Source organism: Cyprinodon variegatus, unplaced genomic scaffold (assembly GCF_000732505.1).
Source record: "Cyprinodon variegatus isolate N-32 unplaced genomic scaffold, C_variegatus-1.0 Scaffold170, whole genome shotgun sequence".
Taxonomy (NCBI): domain Eukaryota; kingdom Metazoa; phylum Chordata; class Actinopteri; order Cyprinodontiformes; family Cyprinodontidae; genus Cyprinodon; species Cyprinodon variegatus.
The window spans coordinates 483,253-506,722 of NW_015150623.1; the positions used below are offsets into that span (position 1 = coordinate 483,253).

The following is a 23,470-nucleotide window of genomic DNA, read 5'->3' on the forward strand; positions in this document are numbered from 1 at the left end:
TCTACATCTATGCATTTCTAACTCCTACTTGAGTAATAACTTTCTGACATAATGCTCCTCTTCCACCTGCAGTAACTTTCAATAATAAAGAACAAGCTAAATTTAACCAAAACTTGCTTAAGACAAAGACACAAACCTCCAGTTTGGGAGGCTTTATGAGAGCTTTTTAAACACTCTGTTAATTTGGCAATTTGGCCTAATTTATTTTTTTCTTTCAGATTTTATTCTTTAAAGTGACATAATGTAAACAAACTTAAACCATATGTAATGATCAATCAATACTTCGGTAGCTGTGCAACCAAATACTTTTTTTGGCCGACTTCTTTCTACTTGAGTAAAAAATTCAAAGTGCGGCCTCTTTCATTTGAGTACAACCTTTGGTTTCTCTACCGATATCTGATGAAACCTAACTTTGAATCTACAGAAACTTTTTTTCATGATTTTTAAATCAGAGCAGAATAATGGACAGCATGGGCAGAGCGTGTTCAGGCCACTGGAACCAACCAATCAAAAATGTCAAATATTAATGATGAAAAAACTCTACAAGCTGATTTCTAGGGATGTTCCACTGTCTTTTTGGGAGGTGGGGGTGGTTTACAACAGGAAACTAGATCTACAGGGATCAACTCCAGCTCTAGTTCAGCCGTTTACCTCTGGATGTCTGCTTGCACCTGTGGATGATCTTTCCTACTGTGTAAAGCACTGAACATGAACACGTTACAGAAAGAACAGAACGACCTTTGGTTAGAACAAAAATCAACATGTTTATCCCAATCTCCAAATAAGCAAAACACATTTAAACCCATCTAACTTTAAAATAATGTACCTGAATCAATGTCACCTTTGAGGTCTTATAAAAAAGATAAGGTCTTATAAATCACCATATGTTCATAACGATGCAGTTGATATTTTACCAGAGGGTACTATCAGATGGCCAGAACGTAACAAGGACTTTCCCAGAACTTTGATAGTAATACAGGGGAAAGTCAGAATCTGCAACATGCCTCTTATCAGGTTATGAATTAATTTTATCCAGCAGGCAAACTACTTGCAGAAGTAATTTCTAGAAAGCATCCCATCATTTCGATAAGACTAAATACTGTTTATGTAGAACTAGATTTTGCATCGGTACTTGGTCACATTTGAACACAATGGTGAAAAAAAATCTGATAAATTCAAATAATTTAATTGTTGAATAATTTCTGTTCAATCCAACATCAACCCTTGTATGTGCACAGTATGAATATAAGGGCTTATGAAGAGGGGATGAATTTTACCTGTGACCTGGGGAATGTACGGAATGGACAACCTCTCCACGTTGTACCCTGGCCCTGCCAGACACTCGGCCATGTCAGCTGTTTGGAAATACAGCTGTCTGTCATCCTTGTCCAAAGAGTCAGGAAGACTGTAACAACAGATAAAAAAAAAAAAATCAAAAATATATTTAGACACCAAAAAGGATTTAAGGTTTCTTTTCCCTGAAGATCATAATTAGAGGATTAGAAACTAAATTAAGACCTTATAACAATAATGATCTATCAGTCAAGCATGACTGTTGGACTGCCCAACGATCCTTTGGTCAGGTATGATGATAGGAAAGCCCAGTAATCCTTTGGACAGGCACAACAGTAGCGCTCTAATGATCTTTTGGTCAGTACAATGGTAGGCCTCCCTAACAATCCTTTGGTCAGGCTCAATGGTAGAATTTCCCAACAATCCTGTGGTGAGGCACTCCATAGAACTCCACAATTATCCTTTTTTCAGGCACAACGGTGAAAAAGCCTCAATAATTTTGTTTAGGTATGATGGTAGGACTCACTAATAATCGGTAAGATGGACTAATGATCCTTTGGTCAGGCACAAGCATAGGACTTTCCAACGGTCCTTTGGTCAGGCTCAAGGGTAGGACTTCCTTATGATATTTTGGTCGGGCACAGCGGTAGGACTACCTAACCATCCTTTGGTCAGGCTCAATGGTAGAACTCCCCAACACTCCTGTTGGGCCTGTTAGTAGACCTGTGAGATGGACGAACTAATGATCCTTTGCTCAGGCCTGTTAGTAGGACAGACTAATGATCCTTTGCTCAGGCCTGTTAGTAGGACAGACTAATGATCCTTTGGTCAGGCCTGTTAGTAGGATGGACTAATGATCCTTTGGTCAGGCCTGTTAGTAGGACAGACTAATGATCCTTTGGTCAGGCCTGTTAGTAGGACGGACTAATGATCCTTTGGTCAGGCCTGTTAGTAGGACGCACTACTGATCCTTTGGTCAGGCACAAGGATAGGACTTGCCAACTGTCCTTTGGTCAGGCTCACTGGCAGGACTTTCTTATTAACTTTTGGTCAGGCTCAATCGTAAGACTCCAGAACGATCCGTTGGTCAGGCTCAATAATAGAAATCCTCGACAACCCTCTAGTGAGGCATAGGGTAGGATTCCCAAATGTCAGGCACAAATCCCCAATGATCTTTTGGCCAGGTACGATGGTAGGACTCCCTAAAAATATTTTGGTCAGGCACAGTGGTAGGTCTCTCCAATTACTTTTTTAGATTTAATGTTCACTTTGTCTAATTTCAATTGTCAACTAATTACAAACTTTAAATGTAAAATCTTTGTTCCAGGATGCCATGGCTGATCTTTGAACTGGTTTCAGGAAGCATGCTTACATAACTCCTGTTCTCTCTCTACTGTGTTCATGTTTTCGATTTTGGTTTGATTTAAAAATTTTATTACTAACTTTAAGGGGTTTTAAATAGACTGACACCCTTGTAACTGTCAGAACCCTTTTCTTATGCACATCCCTTTAAGCGCATTAAATGTTGAATAACCAGACACTCCACTTTCCATTACATTTTGTCACAGATTCCTCTATTTTTAGACAGTTTTTTTTCCTTCCCTGTTTCTTTAACAGTTTATAAAAAATACGATATTATGTTGTTCTATGCCAAGTATCTCTGCATTTTACTGCACAGCATTTCACTAAATGTACTTAAGTATGGTGCATGAATCTTTAAAACATAAGACATGCAAACACCATTGAACAAACTGAGTGTTAGATCGATAAAGCTAGGATTGACACCAGGCAGAAGAACTGATAGATGGATGGACAGATAGATGGATGAGTGTCTTATTTCACTGCTCCAAATGTAAATCATTCCTGTCAGAAATCCATTGTAGGCAATGAAAAAGCTAATATAGGTAATACTCTTGAAATACAGTTATTTTTAACCAATCTCTCTAATTTTGCTATGTGTGTCCAGACCAGAGAGTATTTGGACCTAGAGTATGTTCCATTGGTGACCATTGAACACAGACACCATCCTGAACCCAAACTGCTGTCCTTTATCCCAAACTTCCATTATTTTTATTGTACTGCTCATCGCACAGCATTGCAAGGCACTTAGCCTCATAATATAATAGAAAACTTATAAACATATACAACTTATAAACATACTTATAGAGGACAGCCAGACGAGGAAGACACATAACAGAATTTCATGTTGACAGTGTTTCTTTGTTCCTTTTTGCATTGAGGACTTCTTATATAATGTCCAACCCAAATTCATTTTAAATTGAAGTAAAAACTCTGCAATAAATTAAATACTTACGAACACTTGTCTCTAAATATGTGTTCAGGCAGCAGGTAGGGGGCATCCATGCTTCTCAGCTCAATTACCTAAAGAGGCAACAGCGAAAAATTACCAGAATTATCAGTTGAAAGATACTTTACAGCAAAACAGGAGCGGGAAAAAATGTTGTAAAAACAAATAATAAAAGAATCAGCAGTACTTCTGGTTGATGACACACCTTACTGACATGTTGACAGAATGGTGGGTTGGCGATCATCTGACTCAGGAAGTTGAGGTACGCTGCCACGAGTGCCATGATACCACAGCGGATCGACATTGGCATGTTTTCCTCGTTGTTTAGAGCCATGTCCTGCAGAAACCAGAGGGATGGTGTTTCTTCATACAATCTAGACTCCCAGCTGTAACTGAATGTATCATACCCAGCTGGTGGGGTAATCCTCTCAGTTACTTGTTTTTAACTAGATTACAGAGTTTAAGATGACTGGATACATCGGGCAGACAGTTGAACGTCAGCTAGTAAACAATGTTGGCAAAAAGCTTAACATTGTTTCAGCTAAGTGATCCATCCCCAACAAAAAACCGGAGTTCCCAAATAGTAGTTTAGTGATAGAAGGTGGTCCTCTGGTGTTTCTTTTTAAAGCGTTGCATTGTGCACCTAGATCCTCACAAAAACAGACTGCATGCATTAGGTTTAAAAGAATTACAGCCTTTTTTAAGCAGATGTGAGTTTCCTGACTGAAATATGCCCTACCCTCCTCTAAACTACAGGCTACTCTATCTAGTTTCTGGAAATTTAACCTAGATGCCTCTCTAACCTACAGGCTACATGCTTCTCTCCAGAGTTGGCTAGTAAGTAGCTACATATACTCAGGTACATTTACACGAGGAACCTTTTAGAAGAACTTGCAGGTCAAGTATTACTTTATTATTCATAGTCATAATCTTGTGAGTACTACTACTCTTACTTGAGTAAAATCTCTGGTTACTCCGTCAACTACAAGTAACCAGAAGTTGTTCATCTTTTCTTAATATATATACATTACTTACAATAAATATTGTAATAAATTATTTATTTAGTAATCATGTTATTTGTTTTATACTTTAAAATTCCAGATTTTGCACATAACTGCCTGATTACATCATTTCATTAGATCACATCTCATTCAGTACTTAATACCAGGTACTTCTTCACTCTTACTGGAGGGATTTCTTAGGTAACAATCTTATACTTTTACTTGTGCTAAAAAGTTTAAGTAGTATGAATATTACTTAACAAAAACCTTTCAAGTACTCTATCCAGCTCGGCTACTTTCCAAGGAATTTACAGATGTTACTTTCCTGGAACTTACAGAAATCATTACAAAACAGGTGATTGTGTGTAAATTGCATCTTCATGAAGTTTGTCATATTCTCTTGGAGCCACAACCCCATAGGAACCCTTACATTAAAATGACTGTGTTTGTAAGCTTCAGATGTCAAAAATCTTTAAACTAGGCTGTAGTATTCAGATTAGTTCAACCTTTTCTATAACTAGTCGCTTTAACAGCTCATCATGTATTGAAATAAATAGTGTCTTTTACTATGAAGGGAATCTGCACTTAAACTCTTTGGCATCTCATTAGATCTACAGCTGACAATGGTCCCACAGTTTGTCTGTTTGAAACATTGTATTGTTTACCTCGTAATACTAAAAACACTGTGTAGTTTAGCTTAAAGTCATTTTCCCGGTGAATAACCTGGATAGAAAAGCGTCACCTGCAGTGCAATGGAGAGTCGGATGAGGTCCACGACCACCTCCTCATTGGCCAGCTCGATGGTCAGAATGGCCAGAGTGGTGAAGAGCAGCTCAAAGTTTTTGTGGACGTTGTCTTCCTCTTTGCAACCCAGATAGACGTGGCGATAGAGCTGCTGACCATGCTGCAGAGAAAAGAAGGAGGAACACAGATTAGTACATTTATGAATAGACACATTTAAATGATAACATTTTCTATTTTAGCCCCTTAAATCAGCCACATTTACTGCTGAGTGTGGCTGGGGTAAATCGTTTGAAAACAAGTTTCTTTTTCTCTATTATTTAATTGATGCATTTCAGGTGCTTTATGTAGGGCTACTTTAATATCCCTTCATTATTTTTCAGACTCAAAATACAAAGCTATGAAAAAACTTCACTCTGAATCTATTACAGAAAATTTTATCAAGGCGAGACTCTGAAAAGGAAGCTGTTAAATGCAAAGAGATGGATGATGGATGGATAGATGGATGGATGGAAAGTTAGAGGGAAGGAGGGATGGATGGTTGGATAGATGGGAAATAGATGAAGGGATAGAGGGAAGGAGGGATGGATGGATGGATAGATGGAGAGATAGATGGGGGCATGGATGGAGGGAGAGATAGAAGGAGGAAGGGATGGATGGATTGATGGGGGGATGGATGGAGAGATAGAGGGAAGGAGGGATGGATGGTTGGATAGATGGGAAATAGATGAAGGGATAGAGGGAAGGAGGGATGGATGGATTGGGGAAAGGATGGATGGATGCCAGATGCCTGGATGGTGGGATGGATGGAGGGATTGATGGGGAACAGATGAAGGGATATAGGGAAGGAGGGATGGATGGATTGGGGAAAGGATGGAGGGATGGATGGATGGAGAGATAGATGGGGGCATGGATGAAGGGAGAGATAGAAGGAGGAAGGGATGGACGGATTGATGAATGGGGGTTGGATGGAGGGACAGAGAGATGGATGGATGGGGGATGGATGGAGGGATGGATGCCGGATGGCCGGAATGTTGGGATGGATGGAGGGATTGATGGATGGATGGGGAGATGGATGGATGGAGGGAGAGATAGGGGGAGGGAGGGATTGATGCATGGATGGAGGAAGGGATAGATGGATGGAAAAGAACACACATTCGTACCATTCTATTTTGGGTTGCTTAGCACTGTTCCAACATGACTCTATCCCAGAATGACTCAGCAATAAAAAAGTTTCTGAACATGATCTGACCCTAAGAGGGAGGACTAAACTCAGACATACAGCAATGGCAAAAGATCAGCTGCTGCTGGCCTTCTGGTCAGCTTTAAAACTATTTCTTTAGAGGTTTTTGCTTCTTAGAAATCTTTAGCCATTGCACTTATTTATGATGGGGTTTATTTTATAATAAACACACCAGAAACAGGACCAGATGGTTCCTTAAAAGAAACATTACACTGTAAACAGACCAGAATAACACCTGCTAAATAAAAAAAAGACACCTGACAAAAACTAGTTTTTAATCCCTGTCAAACCTGCTAAATTCTTTAAGGTATCAGCCCACACGAGGGATCCAACTATTTCCTGGAAGAACTAGCAGACTGCGTTTGTGACGGCAGGACGCTGTTTATGGGACTGAACCAAACAAACTGCTGCGTTTGTGTTGGTGTTAATGAAGCGTCAGGTCTCCTGCTGCGGTGATGCGTCTCATTAATAGCTTTTGGACAGCAATGAAGCTCTGTGACAGTGAGGAATCACAGACATTAGGATTCCATCCACTGTATTTATTAAGGCTTATAGTCTGCAGGGTGCTCCAGCTAATGCGTAGAATGCGACCAAAACAAAAGACGGTTTTATAAATATTCTAACAGTTTAGCCGTGTTCCAAACAAACGAGTCAAAAACATGTCATCCTCTTAACATGGCAGAATTTACTGTCTTGTTTTTTTTTTTTTTTCCCGGTTACTAAACAGAACATTTTTATGTTTGGACATGCGGCCGATTCTTTAAACTGTGCAAGAAAAATGACCACCAGAACCTGAAGTGTTGGCAGACCAATGCCTGCTCCTCCAAACACTAAAACAGAGCATATATGGACAGAGAGGATTGCTTTCTCTGTCTTCAAAGTGTTTTTAGATATTTTAGTCACCGGACATTAAACTTTACTTTGTAAGCTAAAGCTTAAATTATTGATCCAGAGGTAAAAAAAGCACCAGAGCAGCTGCACAGCTCTCTCTAAACAGAGAAGCAAAATTATTTTGGTTGAAAGATTCAAGCTGTGAAAAAAAAAAAAGATTAATTCAATTAATTCTGAATAAGACTAAAAATAACCTTTTGTATCAGAAGCAGAGCTGATGGAGATTGCAGATAGACTATGAAATAAATGAATGTGCCGGAGCCGCTCGGGAATTCACCCGCTCAATGCGGAGGTTAATGGAAAGCGGAGGTCAGCGACTCCTCATTCACCTCCAATGAGTTACAGTTGGATTCCATTAAAGGCGGCTGGGAGCGAAGCAGAAACGCCGCTGTTTCAGGTCCTGCAGCCGCTTAAACACCAGGCTGTGGTTTGTGTGTGAATCACAGGTGAACTTTAACTTTAACGTCTTTATGGAAAAGTCACCGCTGAGGTGGGGGGAGGCCCCTCCTGTCAGGTCAATAAGCCCTGAAACCTTCTTAAGTGGAAGGCAGCCCCACATCAGGCATTAGAGGCTTTCATACCAGCATGGATCCAGTTTATGGTTCTGTCCCTGGGGTTCTTTCTACAACAGATAGATCTATGCTTTCTCAGAGACTGGGAAGTTTCTCTATTTACATTTTCAGGTGAGCTGTGTGATTTTCAGGGAGACAATAGTATTTAAATACTATGGATCCAAAAACTGCGAATTACAGCTACTTTGAATAATATGAGAGCATTACATAAATAAATGGTTATTGTGAGCAGGTTATCTTCCTATAGCTAATCTGATTTAACCTGAGTGATATGTGTAGAACGTGTCCGTCCGTGAAAAGGAGAGACGTTTAGTACAAGACTTTGAGCTGAAGAAGTTACGTGCCAGCTAGTACCCGCCTTCCATAATACGCTTTCAGCCACTCATAGCATTACAAAAGGATTCGTCTGCAGCTTCTTGAGTGTTTTCACAACTGGTAGAATAAGGTGATAAACAAAACTTGGACAAAATGGAAGAAAAAAAAGAAAAAAAACCTTCCCAACCAAAAAGGCAAAAAAGCCTTTCTCTTTGCTCATTTTCAAATGAAAAAATGTTATTTCAGCTAAAACCAAGTCAATTTTGGTATCAACAGGTGAGTCCTCTAGCGTAGCAACAGTTGTAATTCCTACATGTCCCACCCCAAAAAAACACTGCTAGCTTGTCAATGGACCAACCCGCTGGTTGTTTCAGAGACTGACGCATTGGAGGGAGTCTTTCAAGATGGATTTGTTGTGAGATTGAAAATTCGAATCTCGCCGCTATCCTGCTTGCAGCGCAAGGTTATATCTGCTTAGCTTACCTTCTTCATCCAGAACTTTGCACGACCCCACCGAAATCAACTTTTATCTACAGATAAACTGTGTAAACTGAGCCTAAAGTTTACACAGTTTATCTGTTTAATTCTGCAATTAAAACGGTCCTACTGCTGCCCTCTTATGGTTAAACTGTGGCTATTGCAGCTGAATTTTCCTCTTGGATTAAACAGTACATGCTTTCGTTCTCAAACAGTTCATGTTTTCATTTTGGTGCTAACCGATAACGCGCCGGCCCTCTTGGCCCAAGAAAGCTTGCCTAAACCTCTGGTGACGAGAGACAAGGTGTGGAAAAACCCTCCACCTCAAAAGATCTACATGTTGTATAACCAGCAGGATACTTCTGCTCCTCCTCCATACTTTAATATGTATAAGCCAGGCTAAATTAGCAGCCACTCTACCTCATCCTGTCCACACTTTTGTTTTTCCCATTGCTCACATACTGTAGCCCCGCCCAGTAGGGTTTCTTGGCCACAGCCAATTTGGTTATTTCACAAAATCTGTCCAAAGCTGGAGTTATTCTTTAACACAGAGGTGGGTATATGTTACATTCCTTATTGGTTAAGTTATTGATATCTTAAAAAAAAAATGAATTTCCCCCAAAAATTAAGATTAATCTTCACCAAGACACTGTTAATTTACCGACTGCTAACCTACATCTACAGTTAGTAAAACGTTAACCCCTGAAAACTGGTGCCATTTTTATTTCCATTTATTACCTTTTTCATGAACGCAACGTCCTGTTTAGAAATTTTCTCCCTTTTAATCTTCAGAGCTGCAACATTTGGGATAATTCTGCAAGAGGAAGAAAAAACAAACTTTGACCGTGAACCTAGTCTCTCAGAAAGCAGGAATTAGATGTGGATCGACAGACTGCATCGTTACCTGATGCCGCGTAGCTTGGCACGGTTGTCATGGCGATCGATGATGTTGTGGAGGATCTCCAGGACCAACTGTCTCAATTCGCTGTCCTCCATCAGCGAGATGGAGAAGAGCGGGTCCAGGAAGGGAGGGGGCAACGCTGCCGACATGGACTTGGACTTGAACCCAGAGGTAACCTGAGGAGGGAAGAGACCGGAACTGTCACAGATCAACAAGCAGGGGGCACCACTGAGCAAAAGGTCAGCTCGGCAAGAATGGTTAGGTTACCAAGAGGAAAACCTCTAAAATTTTACTTTCAGTGTCTTCAGTAGCTGCAGCATGACAATCCATTAAAACCAGAGATATTTTTAAAAAGTTTCAGATTTCTGGCTTTGCTTTCAGCAGCAAAACATTAAAAAAGGACGAAAACCTGGAGGGAGCAATCAAACAGCAAAATAATTTTTTCATCTCCAGCCTTTGAGCTAAACTTTGAGCCCACTGCCAATCAATGCCTCGAGTAGTTTTCACACCTCACAGATGAACCAGGAGGAGATTCAGCTTTAATCTTCAACCAGGATGCTAACCTTCATCCATCTTTGTTTGGTTCTCCAGTGGGTCAAACATCCACTCAGAGTCAAATAGCTGCAGCAGCTCTTTGGGGCTTCAGTGTTTGCATCAGTGCATGGGAAAGGATGCAGCTGGAGGTAATGGTTGAATACTCACTTGCACATCTCACACGCAATAGTATTGAAAGGAGCAGCAGCTTTTAGAAACATGCCTGCTTGTTTTTCAGGATTGATAAAGACGCAACTTAAATATATAAACTGCTGCCCTGCTTGTTTGCATCCCTGCAGGAATAATGTGGTTCAGCAGCTTTCAGATGGACATGTGTTTAGATCAACTTTGAAAAGGAAGAATCTATCTAGAAATATCCTAGCTGCTGTCTTGGCGTCTCTACTTGGTAACACCTGTACCTCTTCATCTCTTATGATGAGGTTCTCTGTCTTGGGGGAAGTAATTACAGAAGGCAAAGACTTAAGGCCCCTTCATCAGGTTTATTTAGAACAGAAATTAAACAGAGGCACTAAATTATAGTTCAAACTTTGGGGTAAATATCTTTATTAGAAAGTTTTATGTTTTATTCTTATTTCATAAGCAGTGACTGAGTTTATCTGATCAGTTGATGTAAAGTTTTAGATTCCTGCAGCTGGATTAGGGTGGACTTAGTTTTTCTATGACTGCAGTGAGTGGAGATTCGTCTGAGCCTTTCAGTGTGAAAAACCTCAGAGAACCAAAAAAAATCAGCTGCTTTCACCAACAGTCTGCTGAACGCCCTCGTTTTGAAAGGTTTCGATCCACAGCAGGGGTCATCACCTTCTGCAACCCGGGGAGACAATTTCACACACAGCCCAGCTTCCTCTCTTTGGAGCCACAGGATTCTTTTTAGTTATTAAATTAAAGATCAAAGATATTGTTTTAAGGTTTTAAAACAAGGGAAATAACATTTTACATAAAAGGAAATAAATTAAATTTTTGCAATAGAGGGGAAGATTTTTATATCAAACCAGAAAAACACTCAGAGAATGCGGACCTCCACCAAGTAGCTCATTTCCACCAACATATTGGGACTTTCACCTTAAGTTCATACTTATTCACAGAATCCTTCAAAGAATTCCTTGATCAAGATGGTGATACAGATCATCATCAAAATGTAATATTTTATTTTTTTTGCCATTCACAATATGCACCTCTTTGAAATTTTCATGAAAATCCACCCAAAACTTTCTAGTTATTTGAAAACAGACAAACCGAAAACGAAAACATAACCTCCTTGACGCAGGTAATTATGTTGAAAAAGAACCCAGTTTGCAGGTTAGCTTAACCTTTCAGAGTGATTCATGGTTGGAAAATTGTGCATCTATTGCATAAAAAAAACACATAAGGAGGTCGCATTTTTATCTAATTTATTTTTAAGGCTCGCTCAGTTCTGCAGCCTTTTGGGTCAAAGCCTTTAGAGCAGCAGTAACACTAATACTAAAGGAAACTAAAGGAACTTCAGATGAAAGATACTGAAGCCATGGATACACACTGTGGTGCTATTTTTTAAAATCACATCAAAGGATAGATGCTCCAACTTAAAACATTTAGACCGCGAGGAGGAGGTAAAAGAAGAGAAGGTCTCACCATGATGAGGGAGCTGAGGAGCATCGTCTGGATCCTCTTGGTCCCCTGGTGCCTGAGGCAGAGCATCAACATAACAGTCACAGAGCTGCAGTGATGTTTCAGTCCAATATCAGCTCCTCTAGAAACTAAACTCCTCACATATATTCATTTGCTTTTTTTTTTCAATAACATCATGACATTATCTCCAAACTAAAGCAAAGGGCCAGTCTGATATATAAAGTGTTAAGGGATGGAAGCATGATGCCGACAGGCTGCAGGTTCAAACCTATGCCTGCAGCAGTAAAGGAAGAACGGAGCATGAGGAGAACTGTGTTCATTTGATTTGGGATTATCCTCCTCGCTCTCCTGAGGCCTGATGCCTTTAGCTTGTCTCTCCTTCCTGGTGACCCCGAGGCTGAGAGCACTGCGGGGCATCTGGGAGGGCAGATTAAACTTTTAGTGTGAGTGTTTATCTTTTCTGAACATGTGCTACAATCATCTGCGAGTCCAGAATTAAAGAGTCAAGGCCTTCAACAAAAAAAAGTTCGTTTTACATCCTTTAGTTCCCTTCTGTCGAGTTCAGCAGCTTGTTTGGATCTCGCATAAATAAAACCAACACAGGGCAGAAAGTTAAACTTCATCAGATTCTAGACAGGGATGTAGGCGGACATCCATCAAATTGGGTTTTCTGTCTGTTACTGTTAAACTTTCCTGTTAGGATCTTTGGTGGTGACTCAGAAAGCTGATGAAGAACAGAGAGACTAAATGCTGGGCTCTGAAAGCCTCTAGAATCAGGATGATTCACAGTCTGCATGGGTTAGAGTGGCCATGTGACTCACCCGATCTTAACTGTGTCCAAGGTGTGGCAGGGGGTCCCATACACTGGCACTTTCCCCATGATGAACATCATGACTTCAGCTCGCTGGTAATCTGGCAGATTTCCCCCAAAAAACCCTGCAGAGAGGAACAGAGAAATGAGTCAGAGCTCAAACACGGCAGCGTTTAAAAAAAGAATTAAAAGCCCGGGTAGAAAAGGGCCACACCGATGGTCTGGATGATGGCGTTCTGGACGATTCGCTCGTCGCTCTCTCTGCCACGGACGGACGAGACGCTGCTGCTGGAGTTTCTCCTGGAGCTCTCGCCCAGCTCGAAGTCCACGCTCATCCTCAGGTGTTTGAGCAGAGTGTTGAAGACCTCCAGCACCGTCGGACCTGCCGTCACACACCGGCAGTTAGAAAATAAAAATAATAATCTGACTAGAATAACCGGAATCAGAACCGGCTTCATCCTTTGCAAAAACAAGGAAATCCTCTTTGATTTCATGCAGCGATAAAAGGAACAATATTTACATGTGTGTGGTTGCACAGTCATTTTCTTCCATTAGGTGATGATGGCACAATATGCTCATTATGTTTCACAGCTGACTGCTCAGGCTGTGAGGTGTTCAGTGTGTTTAGCTTGGGGCTAGTTTTAACAAACGGTGCTCAGTGGTGCAAAACAAAGGGAAAATGCAAAAACAATTTTAGACAATTTTAACATTTCTTAATTCAAAAATATCAACAGGAGGTCAAAACAGCCCAGATTCAAAGCATAGTAAAGGCAGCCTCATGCTGCGGGATCTTTTTATTTGCAGAGACTGAAAAAAACAAGATTTTTTATGTTTTTTTTTTGTAAACCAAATGAGTTTATTTTGTACTTAATTTTTTTTAACTGTCTTACATTTTTAACTCAAGTTATACAGTGATATTCACTGTACTTTGGTCTTGTGTAGTAGCTGAAAGTGCTCCTGAAATAATTATATATATTCTTTAGGGAATGTATTATGAGTGCGTTTGTAGCCTATGTGTGCATTTTTAGTTCGTTTTTGTTTTTTTAAAATGGCAGCTACTACTTTGCACTGCACACTTGGGTCCATATCCTCTAGGGCAGGCATCCCCAACCTCGGTCCTCGAGGCCCACTGTCCTGCAGGTTTTAGAGGTTTCCCTGCTTTAGCACAGCTGATTATAATGATTGCAGTAGACTAAAAGCCTGTTAATCAGCTTTCAATTAAAATCAGCTGTTCTGGAGCAAGGAAACCTCTAAAACCTGCAGGACAGCGGGCCTCGAGGGCCGAGGTTGGGAATGCCTGCTCTAGGGGACAATAAAGTGTATTCGATTCTATTCTATTCTGTTAACTCAAGATATTTTTTTATTTCAACAAATTACTGCTATTTATAAAAAAAAAAAATTTAAAAAAATAGACCACAGTGATCCTAAATTCTGTTTCTAGAGGACAAAGAGGAAAAATAATCACTATAATATTAATAGTATTACATAAACAATAAAATCTCAGAACTAAAGCTAAAACTTTTGCTTTAATTTTAGATTTATTGAAAAAGAAACACCAATAAATAGGTATCTGTTTACTATAGGTAAGGTATAGATAAAAAATATAGAACAGAGAATACATAGAAACCAGAGTATTGCAATATTAATAAATCCAATAAAAAAAGAAGAAAAATACTTCTAAATGCAATAGAGTCACAGGTTGCTATGGTGACTCCTGCCTTCATCCAAGAATGGGTGGAGTAGGGAAAATGGCTGAACTATTTAATCATGTTCTTTTCATGTGTTAACAGAGTCTAATAAACGCGGTTCAAAATGATACAATCTCCAGATTTAAAAAAAAAAAATGTTATAGAAAAAAAATAAAAATTACAATGAGTCATACAATCCAATTTTTATCAACCAGCTTAAGCGCTAAATAAAGCTTCTGGTATAAAAATCAATATAATAGCCTGGCTTTGATTATAATAGATAAAGATAAAAATATCAGGCTCTAACAAAAGTCATACTGGAGAATTTCTAATTATTTGGATCTTAAATGAATTTCTATTTGAGATTTAAAAATTAGTCAGAAACTCAACATTAATAGAAAAAAAAATGTGCTAAGCATTAATAATTGTGCTTTTGCACTTTAGTAATAGCAAATCTGGTAAGTTATGAGTTTCAAATAATATGATTTGGTTAAAATCATTTTACAGCCAAACATCATGATGGCTGTTAAATCAAAAAGTGCCTGGTTCTGATGAGCAGTAGCTGCATGTTGGCTCTTGGTCCAAATTCGAAACTATAACATATTCCAAATTTACTACAACTAAATTTAGTCTTGTAACAATCAGACACCTGCTACAAGCTGCAGAAAGGTGCAGGCAGCAGTAGCAGCAAGACTAATTTATTCTGTCACAGAAAGCAACACCTCAGATTATCATTTAGTCAGCGGCCGCCTGGTTCGCCCCTGTGGCCCCATGAGGCCTCAATGCTCTAAAAATTAGCTATATTCTTTAGCTACTATCTTTAAAAATAGAACGCAGCTCTGCAGATTTGAAATCCTTCATATGGAGACGCCAAGAGTTCCAGGGTAAATACCAGAAATAAAACATTTCACCCAAAAAAACTGTGACAAAACCTGTTTTTTGTTTTCTTTAATTAGTTTTTTTTATTAATAAGAGACTACTGCAAAGACTTTGTTAGCACATCACCTTACTGCTCTACACATCACTGTCAGCTATCACAACACGGCTAGAATCTGCAGCTCCCCACCGTTAGGCTCAGTTTAAAAAACCTACAAATAAGGAGGGACGAAACCAGAAGAAACCCAGAGATAAATGTGCCTTTCAGAACCTGAAACATCTTAATGCATAGTTTGGCTTTAGCAGTTCTGGCTGGTTAGGCATTTTATTTTTTTTTTTTAAAGGACTTGGATAAAAAAAAAAAAAGCTTAAAAACAATCGAAGATCTTATTTCTGTAATCATGGAGCTCAAACTAAAGTAAACATAATTAACTACTCAAACCAAATCAGACCTTTAAGGATTGAACTTTCAGGTTTCTTCTGGTCACTCCCTGTTTTTTATATTAATTAAAACCTGTGAGAATTTTAAAGGGATACCATTACGAACCTGACATCAACATGGACTTTTTCCTGCTTATCATATCAGCAAAATGGATGCTACAGACAGGTAACTGTCGCTTGAATTTAGGTTTAAAGCAAAAACATTAAAGGGTTAACTTTTTACATTTCAGACTTTTGAACAGAAATGAAGACATGAGACATATCAATGATACAATATCAGGGTTTATACATGAATGAGTAACTTTATTTAATGCTTTTTGATGCTCTTTTAATGATCTTAGAAATAATCTTAATGCCATCAACAAATATCCATGACTTGTGTATATATACACACGGCAAAATCCTTCACCACCTTCACCTCGTTTTCCCGCCACTTTGGTTAAAATTTGCATTTTAACCATTCTCTAGCCTTTTCTCCACCTAAAGCTACTTTTCCGAAGCATTTTATTTCCACGATTATCAACTTTAATGAATTCTAATGCTAATTAAGGCCTTAATTTAAAAAAAATAATAATTTAATGAATTTTTATGATTTTTAATGACCCGCAGAAACCCTGAATATAAATGACACAACAGAGGTCATAATGAAAATATCAGCTAATTTTAATCCAATTAGTAAGTTTGGAGAGAAATGAACTCTAACTTTTTTATTGTGCTCAGCTGTTCGCTTATCGGCGCTCAGCTGTTCACTTATGCTACATTCACACCTAAAGCAGCAGAGGCATCAGGAGCAGCTAGTTTACATGCAAAGTAAATAGTTGACGCGCATCAAGATGCAGCAAAATGTCCCGCAGAGCGTTTAAGAAGCTGAAGCAGCACATCGTGAGCTGCTGAGCATCTGATGCGCGGGACGCGCTGCAAACGCAGCTGCTGCTGGAGACACCGAAATTGAACTGCTCGACCCGCCACATCAACCAATCAGAGAAGCTGATCTGGGAGCTGGCAGGGAGAGAGACTATGATCGCTCCTCTGAAACAGTTAATTAATGCCTAAATTAACTTAAAATGCTGAAATCTGCCGGCAAAATTCTGTACATGAAAAACACCTTCCAACCGCCAAGAGGCGACCAGGCCAGAGGCTGCTGTTGAATGGGATTCCTAGTGACAGCACAATGCCGGTGTGTGGGGCTCTGAGCGGCTCCGACAGCGACATAAAATTTGTAGGCAGGATTGTAATGTAAACTGACTGCACAGATAAAGTTTTCAGGTGGACTTTCTCACTTAAAAACATATAAAAACAACTTTTTACCCACTGATCACAGCAAATATAGCTGCCATTGTTACAGGCAAAGAAATGATAGGGTAGCTCTGCCCAACGCACATCAGACCCACTTTTTCCACCGCGCAGCTAAAGCAGCAAAGATATTACTTAATGTCTTCAGTTCTGTTACAAACAGTATGCAGCGTCTTTAACAGCTCTATTTTTCTTTTCCAGAGACTTGTTGATGTCAGGTGAATAAGAGGGAAAAGCTGCAGACATTTTTAATCCAACCACACCGTATATGTTACTGTACCGAGCCAAAGATTAGGAGGAGTCGGGTTTTCACTTTCAAAGTTGAACACATCACTTCCTTTGGACTCTTGGATCATTCCTGTCCACAATAAATTTTATTTTTATTTTCCCCCAACACACAAACACACATTCAACAAAGTTTAATTGGAACAGAAACTGTTTTCATTAAATAAATCAAAGTTTTTAATTATCTCTTCTGGTCGGAGATTTTCACCTTCATTTAACAGAAATATTTTGTCATGGCAAATTAAAATGCTAATTTGTTTTCTGTTAATTTGTTTTTGCTCCTCTGTTCTCGAGGTGATAACCTTCATGCTTCAGAAATATAATTCAATTATCACATACTTTAGTAGGTGAAAGAAAAGACAAAGAGCAGTTAGATTCTAAGAAAACAAACTAATCTTAGGTTTTTGTCCACATTGAAAATCATCCATGTTGAGACAAACTGCAGTCTGATTATCTGCATGAAATCATCTAACTTTTAGCTTCAAATTAAATCCATATAAAGCTGATACTTAATAATATGGGCTACAGCTTTGTTTGTGGAAGTTTCTATAACCGCCTCTTTGAATAAATGTAATGTATTATTTTTGCTTTGGTTTCACTTTAATAAGTGTTTCAGTGTTGATCAGCCAACTGTGTATTCTGACGCCTAAATGTCAGGTTGTTTATCAAGGTAAATCGACTAATTTGCCATTTTCTTCTCTAACCGACTGCAGTGAGGAGGATAAATGAACTTTTTTTCTCTCTAGAGGGAGGCGTTTCTATTAACACGTCATATGAACCGTGACATTTTCCCCGCCTGGTATCACTGCAGTCCATTTAAAAATGAAATGCTCGCCAGCATGTCATCAATAACTGAAGGTTTGACGCACAATCTTCTCTATGAAGAAACGGGAACATTTCCTGGACTCACCCACGGACCCTTTAGCAGCAATGGCCACCGTCTCCAGCAGGACCTGGACGATACCGGCTCTGACCCGCGGCGTGCTCTTGTTGTTGGCGTCCAGGTGGTTCAGAACCTGCTGGATCACGTGGTGAGAGTGCTGAGCCTGGATGAGTCGGAGAAAAAGACAAGAGAGGACCAATTTTCAATAACAAATCCAAACTACAACTAAAAGAAATTGAACTGTTTTCCAATTAGATGACTGGTTCCTGTTGTAAAGCCATGATTTATGGCATGATTTATAATGTAAACTTTAAAATAATAAAATTTTAGACTGTTAAGGTATATTACAAAGAAACATTCCTGTTAATGTTTGTCTAATGTGTCTAAACATTGGAAGATGTATAGCTTCACTTATTGCCCTAAATTCCTCCACTTTTGCATCAAGTTTTTTCCTGTAAACCAGAAATCACTCAGAATTTATTTCGAGGTATCAGAATCAGGCCTTAAGAAATCAACTTATGTCTAAAGATTTTGTGTTAATTTGCCCAAATGTAATGATGCATATTTAGAATTTACCACCAAAAGAATTAGATGAAGGGCTGGATAACTAAAAGCTTAAATGCAAACCCTTTATGCCATTGGGTCACGATCTTGACATGGAACACATATTAACTTTTAGTTCCCATTTTAGACTTAGACAGATTTTATTTTGTCATTTTGTATACACAAGTGTAAACAAAAAGAAATTTAATTAAGAACAGCTCTCTAGAGTATTTCAAGTTCAGCCTTGATAAGTAAGCAGCAGTGATATAAAACATTTAAAAACCTTTAGACTGAAGATAAAAATGTTTGTTTAGTTTTAATCTTATTAACTTGTGAAAAAGTAAAAACAGTAAATAAAAGAGCACAGATAACTCCATGACTCCACTAATCAATTTTTCAGCCAAAAAGAAACAATAGAATCTGGACCACTTCTGGCTCTGAAGACGTTAAATAAAGTTAGGGTTTTGCTGCGGCACAAGATGCTGGACCACTGGAAGATCTGATATACAAGGAGTGTAATCATTACTCATATCTGGTAAAAATAAACTCTGTAAAACATCTTTCAGGATCGAGGAATTTGATCTTTAATGAGCTGCTCATCCTTTAGTGATGAAGGTTCTGCTTATTAAGACATTTTTTACAGCTTAATTGGTAAAAACATTTCATTTTTATTCAATCAAAAGTGTTCCTGATAGTAAAGCACCATCCTAAACCCCTTCCTCTAGCTACAGTACGAGAATAAAATCAATGTTTGCCTCAGATTCAGGTGATGACTTCAGTAACCAAACGTTATGTCGGCTACTGCTCTTTCTGAAAGCTGAGTATGAAACGGATTTCAGAATGTCATCAGACTCCGTTTTTAAAGACTGATATTATCCTGGTAAAAACATAGAAATGCTGCAGGTCGTGTGAAGGCAGAATGGTTAACAGTACTGACATACTGGAGTTACAGATGGAAAATACAATCCACACTCCAAGAATCCATCTCTAAGAGCAGAGAGGAGAAAGGTGCCCAAGGGGTTCATCTTGTTCTACATAGCAGCATCTTGCTTTCTTCTAGAGGTTTTATTTTCCTGGGGACACTATTGCGGCAGTCACAACATTTACTCCAGAACAAACCAATGACTCAAGTCTTTTCCAGCAGAAACTCCTATGAGAAATTGGAAGTGTTGACTCCATCACTCCTAATGCTGCCCAAGTTCTTTTAAAATTCCCGATGGGTCTTAGGTCAACAACTGTAACTTTTTACCCTAGTCTTGGCTTAACATGAAATACATTAAATGATTTTCAGGTCAATATATAGCACTTTGCGTGCATCAACTAATGAATTTTTGTCTTAGTTTATACATAAGACAGGTCACCCATTTACGGAGCTCCATGAAAGTCTGCTATCTTGAAACTACAGATTGTGGCAAGGGCTGAAATAGTACTAATCCATGGAATAACATTTCTCCTTGCTGGTAGTTCAGTGAGAGGAGGCAGTGAAGATCATTTAGAGACAACAACCCAACAGCTGAAAGTCTGCACTACTGCAGCTCAATGCAGGAACATGGATGTGCAGCAGCAGCACAAGAAACGGTTTCCCCATCTCCAAGAATGGGAAAAAAACTGAAAACTCAGAATACAAAAATGGAGGATAAAGGATAGGATAAACATCAGGCAAGCCTTCTCCCGGTGGAAGAAGCTAAAGATGGAGAAAAAAATTAAAAGGGAGAAAATTACTATGTTTCTCTTTGTCTAGTTAGTCAACTGCACTGCCTAAATTAGCGTGAAACTAACTTTTTCCATTTGGTTTAATTAGACAGTGTTGCCTATTACCATAGAGACCAAAACAATAGATGCTGCAAATGTATACTGATCGTGTTTGTAAGGAATTGTAGGTTTACATAAATTTATTGACTTCTAAAGCTGTGGTGAATGCAGGCTTTTTGTCACAGATTTCACTCTACTTTGGATGACATGTTACTGAAATGCTTTTTTGAGGCTTTTTGACTCATGGTGGCTACCGTTGCAACAATACGTGTTTGAGGCAGTGATGTGTGTCACTACCCGATCGTAACGGAAGCAAGATCTGTACCATCACCTCATTTGTGCATGCGCAACCAGATGTACATCCGGGTTGCCCTCGATTTTAATTTGTAAAAAATACCTGAATTATATTTTTATATCTGATATATAGTGTGTAATCTAAAGAAAGAAAATAACTAAAAACAGATCAAGATGGTGTAATCATATTTTGCAGGACTGCATTGAGCATGTCAGCTGATGATGTCACACAAGCTGTTTAACTGAGAAAATGTATAAAGCATCAAACTGTCTCAGAAAAGTCATAAAATATTTTTTTTAGAACTGCAGTGTCGCATTATATATTGATTTAAGGATAAGAAAAAGTACTTTTAGTACCATAATAACATTATGGTGACCTAGATGAATATCTGCTCACACACGCGCAAATCAGCCCATGGTGCGCATTGTGCTTCCGGTACGGATCTGGTAGTGAAAACCTGTAGTGAATTTTCGTTTCGTATACAATCTGTGTATACAAAATGACATTAAAAGTTGTCAAAGTCTAAACAGCTATACTGTGAGAAATTATTTCCACTAATCAATAGTTTACACTGGTTTTCTTTCCAAATGCAATGTTATTCAGGTGAAATTTGTTTTTGTATTAAACCTTTATTTAACCAGGAACGTCCCACTGAGATTAAATGCATCTTTTTCCTGTCCAAAGAGGCAGCTAAAGTTAAACAATAATTACCAATAAACCATGAAATAAAAATGCTATATAAATAAAGAAAAGCAGACAACTTAAACAAGTCATATCTTTACTTCTCTGTCTGAACTTTAAGTGTTTAGTAAAACAACTTCATTTAATGTCATTATGGCTACATAACAATAAAGACTCATGGTTCATCTTGAAGGGGGCAGCAACTCTCTCTAAAGTGTGGAGGTAAATTATGACTGTTCTCCCTTTGTGAGCTTCTATCTTGCTTTAACTTTTTGTATATCTAAAATATTTCTATTGCAATCGCTGAAGCATGTGATACACTTTCTGGAAGGCAAAAATAAAAAAAAATCCCAACTTATATCCTTATTTACCCTTTTTCTTTTACGGAGGATTCTGTAGAGAGTTTAATAGAAGTTACCTGGATGGAGTACATGATGATTCTGAAGCAGGACACAGCAAACTCATTGGGGTCCCACAGGTGGTGATGGTCCAGGTGACTAAAAAGAAGTAAAGAAAAACATCATCTTGAATCAGAACTATACACTGTATTCATCCATCCTTCCATTTTCTGTCACGCTCATCCCTGCTGGGATCACAAGGGGTGCTGGTGCCCATCTTCAGCTCTCAATGGACAGGTCGCCAGTCCATCGCAGGGCAACACAGAGACAAACAGGACAAACAACCATTCACACTCACACCTAAAGAGAATTTACAGAAGCCAATTAACCTAACTCATGTTTTTGGACTGTGGGAGGAAGCCGGAGTACCCGGAGAGAACCCACACATGTTCAGGGAGAACATGCAAACTCCACGCAGAAAGACCTAATGTTTTGTATAATATATTCTAATATACAAAACTATCAGAGGTACAGAGTTTTTCCATTCAAAGCATTACTGAGTTAGTGGTGGTAAAAAGATCAAATCCAGTTTATGAAGAAATTTTAGTAAGACAGTGAAAAAATATATCATGTTTATTATTACATTCTGAAGGCCCATTTCTGTTATCATGTCCCAGTTTACTCTTATGCAGTTATATTTAGTTTTTAAATTAGATTTTTCTAAGGCTGCAAAAGAAAAAAAACCTATAAATGATAAAAACAATGTTTTTACAGAGTTCAGCCACTTCACTTTGGAAAAAAAAAAGGAGGTGCTATTCTCAGGATTTATACAGGAATGAGTTATTCTAATTTAATACTTTTTAATACTCTTTTCATGCTTAGAAATAATTTCAATGCCATCAACAGGTATTCACAACTCTCATATATATATATATATATATATATATATATATATATATATATATATATATATACTGTATATCCATCCATTTTCCAACACGCTTCTTTGCCGAACGGCTGTTCTGTGCTGTTCTGCACAAACATGCGGAAGCAGTACTATCTGTTATAATATCGCTGCCAAAACTGTTTTTTATAACCTTTTTTATTTTTATTTTTATATATAAATAATGCATTTTAAATGTCACGATAATCACATTTAACTTTAATGCCAATTAAAGCCTTAATTTAAAAAAATAATAATAATTTAATGACTTAAGGATTATTAATGACTCGCAGAAACCCTGATTCTGTTCTATGCAGATCACTTTGATGATAGATGATGCAGAAACATATACGTCTCAGTCGGCAAGGGTTCAATTTTATTCATGAATTATGCTGTTGATAAACTTTAAAGCATGTACTGTAGATCAGGGATTTTTCTTCACCTTGAGATGTGATGCAACAAGAAAAGGTTGATGTAAAACAAAAGTAGATTAATGATGCAGGTCTACAGTTTAATCAAACAATATTCTCCTGTAGGGAGACGAGCAACAATAGTTTGCTATAAAAAAACAATGTAGGAGAGGAGCAGCAGATACAATCCCTTCCTTCCCACTGCTGCTCTCTGGGGACTTTCACCAGGAACCCGTTACTTCCACCAGAACTGTGGGTTTAACCCTCCGAGCAGATAAAAATAATATGTTTGCAGGAAGGAGATGTGAACGACACAAAGGTGGAGAGGG

The 23,470-nt window shown here is 38.5% G+C and overlaps 1 protein-coding gene across 2 annotated transcripts in view; it reads right to left on the bottom strand.

Moving 5' to 3' along the window:
- Positions 1-23,470, bottom strand: part of efr3a (EFR3 homolog A) — a 108,946-nt gene that overhangs the window by 8,334 nt on the left and 77,142 nt on the right. For both annotated transcript variants that reach the window (XM_015378337.1, XM_015378336.1), the window contains 11 exons: positions 21,869-21,947; positions 18,207-18,342; positions 12,928-13,095; positions 12,724-12,838; positions 11,906-11,957; positions 9,746-9,918; positions 9,580-9,655; positions 5,345-5,506; positions 3,807-3,938; positions 3,608-3,675; positions 1,278-1,405 (listed from right to left, as the gene is read on the bottom strand). In XM_015378337.1, the coding sequence (XP_015233823.1) occupies positions 1,278-1,405; positions 3,608-3,675; positions 3,807-3,938; positions 5,345-5,506; positions 9,580-9,655; positions 9,746-9,918; positions 11,906-11,957; positions 12,724-12,838; positions 12,928-13,095; positions 18,207-18,342; positions 21,869-21,947 (1,289 nt within the window). The remainder of the gene's footprint in view (positions 1-1,277; positions 1,406-3,607; positions 3,676-3,806; positions 3,939-5,344; positions 5,507-9,579; positions 9,656-9,745; positions 9,919-11,905; positions 11,958-12,723; positions 12,839-12,927; positions 13,096-18,206; positions 18,343-21,868; positions 21,948-23,470) is intronic.